Here is a 3,282-nt window from a genome sequence, read left to right on the forward strand (position 1 = left end):
GATTGAATTTGGAATTTAGATAAAGTTACAAATAACCACGGTAATGTAGCTGAATTTGAATAAGAAATTAATTGATGAAATGAATTATGATATTTAAAAGGGCCCATTCCAAATGAATAAAAAAATAAGAGTGACAAAGTTGAAAATCAAATGGCTTATGATTAATTATACACTACTAATTCAGCGCGTGCGTTTACGCACGTTTGATGAAAGTGGGGAGAGCCCACCATCACACGATTATTTATTTATTAATATATTAATTTGGTTGTAGGGATTTGCAGAAAGAACCACCATCGCGTGAATTTATTAGATTTTTTTTTTTATTTATTTTAAAAAAAAAGACGCGCATGAAGGGACATTCATGTCATTTCATTTGTCTATATAGACTCTCTCTCATCGCCCTGGCCAATTGCTCTCATCTCTTTCGTTCGTTTTGACTGTGTCTCTTTCGTTTCCTTTCTCTCTCTCTCTCTCTACACCACTTTCTACGCAAGCGTGCTCACTGCTTTCATCTCTTTGAGCTCTCTCTGGATCTCAACTTTCTGGTCAAGCTTTCTCTGTAAGTTTTTCATTGATTTGAACTTGTAAATTTCATTATCTTCTTTAAAGATTAGATTTTGATGGGTGTTTTTTGTTATTTTACAGTTTGATAGAATATATATACATCTGATTACGTAACCGTGGCGATCTGTTTGAAGAAAGGACATTATGCGGTGGTATAGTTTATCAACTGATGTTTTTCGCAAAGGCATCTCTTCAAACCTTTACTGCCGTGTGATTCTGTAAATCAGTCTTAAATTTAACGACTTTCCGATTCTAAAACCTTACCCATTTCTCTGTCTCTCAATCTCTCTTGCCCGATCTTTGATTGTTTTCCATGGGATCAAGTCGATTTGCTGTTATTCCTTGCTACGTTCGTTGGATTAGTTGAAATTCAGATACTAAATCGATTTAATCAGACCTTCTACTTCTCATTTGCTTGAATTTGCTTGGATTGTTGTGGAGGGTTTCTCTTTATTCTTCTTCGTTTGAATTGGGATTTGAAGAAAAAACAAAAGGGTTTGGGAATTGTAGTTATGGTGTGCCAAGCAGCGAGTCAAACAAGATTCCGGGCATTAAAGCACGAGAATGGTATTGCTGGTAGTGCCACCATTATAGTTAGAGTAATTGCATGCTTTCAACCTCTACAGGATTGCCAGGTCTGTCAGTAAAGAAATTAGCTTGCTTGATTAGATCTTGTTTTTCTTAACCTGCTAACATGTTTGTATTTGATTGTTGGTTTTCAGGCTGAATATTTCCGCCATTTGCTTAAACCTGTCACGTAGATCATTTCCTTTTCAAGTGTTGTCTTCATTCGAGCTGGATTTTGTTTAGTTTTTGTTTGTTTGTTTATTGTTTACTGTTTGTTTTCTACCATCAAGCTAGCAATCAATCAATTTTGCTGGCAGGCTGAACAAAACCCTAATATTTGGTATGGTTCCTTGTGATTGCGTCTTGGCTTTTGTTTCCTTTTCTTCATGTTGAACTGATTTTTGATGAATTTATGATGAATAGGTGATTGATTCGATACGGTTCTGTTCGATGGAGAAGGATCTAGGATCCTGGTGGTATCACCTGCAATCTGACGGGCAATTTCTCAATTCGAACAATATTTCAAGTTCAGGATTTGGCTCACAGAGGTCAAATGGTTTACCTGCTAATGGGTTTTTGCCAGGATATCCATATAATACTGGGATTCCTCAAACGAAAGTCGGCCAACTGCCTGAACAATTTGGTTGGTCTTACTGTCTACCGCGATTCAGGCAGGCCTTCACATCTATGCAGAATAAAAGTGCCGTTCAAAGAGAAAATCTTAAGGAATCAGTTGAGCCAAATCCTGTATCTCTTCAACAAAAGAGATTCCTCGTCTTTGATCAATCAGGCGATCAAACCACCTTAATGTTTAGCTCAGGGATTGGAAATCAAGTCCCTGGTTCGGCTTCACTGACCCCTAAACTCGATAATGTTTATGCCCCAGTCCCAGAGAGGATGAACGAGGGTAATAGATTAAACACGGGTCATTTGACAGATGATTGTAATGGATATCATAACGATGATAACGAGAGTGAGATGCGCGAAGACACTGAAGAGCTTAACGCGCTGCTGTATTCGGACGACGACAGCGATTGTGATGACTATGAAGAAGAAGAAGAAACTAGCACTGGTCATTCACCTAATATTGAAAATGGAGAAGAAGAAGAAGAAGTTGCGAATTCTGTAGGGAGGAGAACCGTAGTAGAAGAAGAAGAAGAAGTAGTATTTGATGTTGAGTCTGTTATGGACACTGCAAGTTCTGGGAAACGAAAAAGTTGGTTTGAGGACGAGCAAGATGCAGAATCTTACTGCTGCAGGGGTGTGAAGAAGAAGAAGAAGGTAGGAGGGGGGGAATGCGATGGAAAATCGAAAAAGGAGAAAATAAGGGAAACTGTGGGCATATTGCAGAAGATAATCCCGGGAAGTAGAGGTAAGGATGCGATTGTGGTTCTTGACGAAGCTATCGCTTATTTGAAAGCGTTGCAGTGTAAAGCGGAGGCAGTTGGTTTTGAGATATCATGAATGGAAACAATTTGGAGATGTGATTCTTCTGGTTAATGGTTGGTTTATTGTTCTTCTTTCTTTCATTTCTCTCTTAATTATATTTTATTTTATGGATGGATGGATAAATGTTGGAATAAAGTTTAACTGTCTACTCAACTACTACTACTCCAATTTGTCGAGTCTCGGATGAGGCTGGCTGGCTGCTGCTGCTGCTTTGGACAGTGTTTTCTTTCTTCTATATTTATTATTGTTGTTGTTGTTTATGTGTGTTTTTTGTTTGAGGTGTTAGTTGTTCCACTTGTAATATGACTGAATATGCAGCTGCTGCATAATGTTGCCTTTGCTTTGATTATTAGTATTTCTTCTGCTTCTGCTCTTATTATTTTCTTTGAATCTTGCATGGTTCTTCTTCATATTTTTCTACTTTATCAGACTAGAATTATCATAGTTTCACAGATTAGGGCAGTTCTTTCCTAACAAACAATCTAGACAAATTGTCTGGTTTTTTTAGAATGTTATATTGGAAAGTAGAAAAGTAATGCAAGATTTTGTTAGTTACTTTTGGAGCACGAGATGTTGACTAAAATTAATGGAGCCTTGGTTGGTTGTTAACTTCTTTTTGAGTATTTTTAACCTAGTAACTAGTTTTTATGATATTTGTTTGTTTGTTGTTGAGTATTTTGATATATATTTGATTTGTTATTT

The 3,282-nt window shown here is 37.0% G+C and overlaps 1 protein-coding gene across 1 annotated transcript; it reads left to right on the top strand.

The window, feature by feature from the left end:
• Positions 1-369: 369 nt before the first annotated feature.
• LOC124945116 (transcription factor SAC51-like) lies at positions 370-2,956 on the top strand. Its single transcript, XM_047485493.1, has 4 exons — positions 370-559; positions 646-1,199; positions 1,287-1,471; positions 1,555-2,956. Exon 4 carries the CDS (start codon positions 1,582-1,584, stop codon positions 2,593-2,595), a length of 1,014 nt encoding a protein of 337 aa, XP_047341449.1. The 5' UTR covers positions 370-559; positions 646-1,199; positions 1,287-1,471; positions 1,555-1,581; the 3' UTR covers positions 2,596-2,956.
• Positions 2,957-3,282: the final 326 nt, after the last annotated feature.

Source organism: Impatiens glandulifera, chromosome 7, assembly GCF_907164915.1.
Source record: "Impatiens glandulifera chromosome 7, dImpGla2.1, whole genome shotgun sequence".
Lineage (NCBI taxonomy): Eukaryota > Viridiplantae > Streptophyta > Magnoliopsida > Ericales > Balsaminaceae > Impatiens > Impatiens glandulifera.

Coding starts and splice junctions, on each gene's coding strand:
- LOC124945116 (XM_047485493.1), top strand. CDS start 1,582: ATGGAGAAGGATCTAGGATCCTGGTGGTATCACCTGCAATCTGACGGG.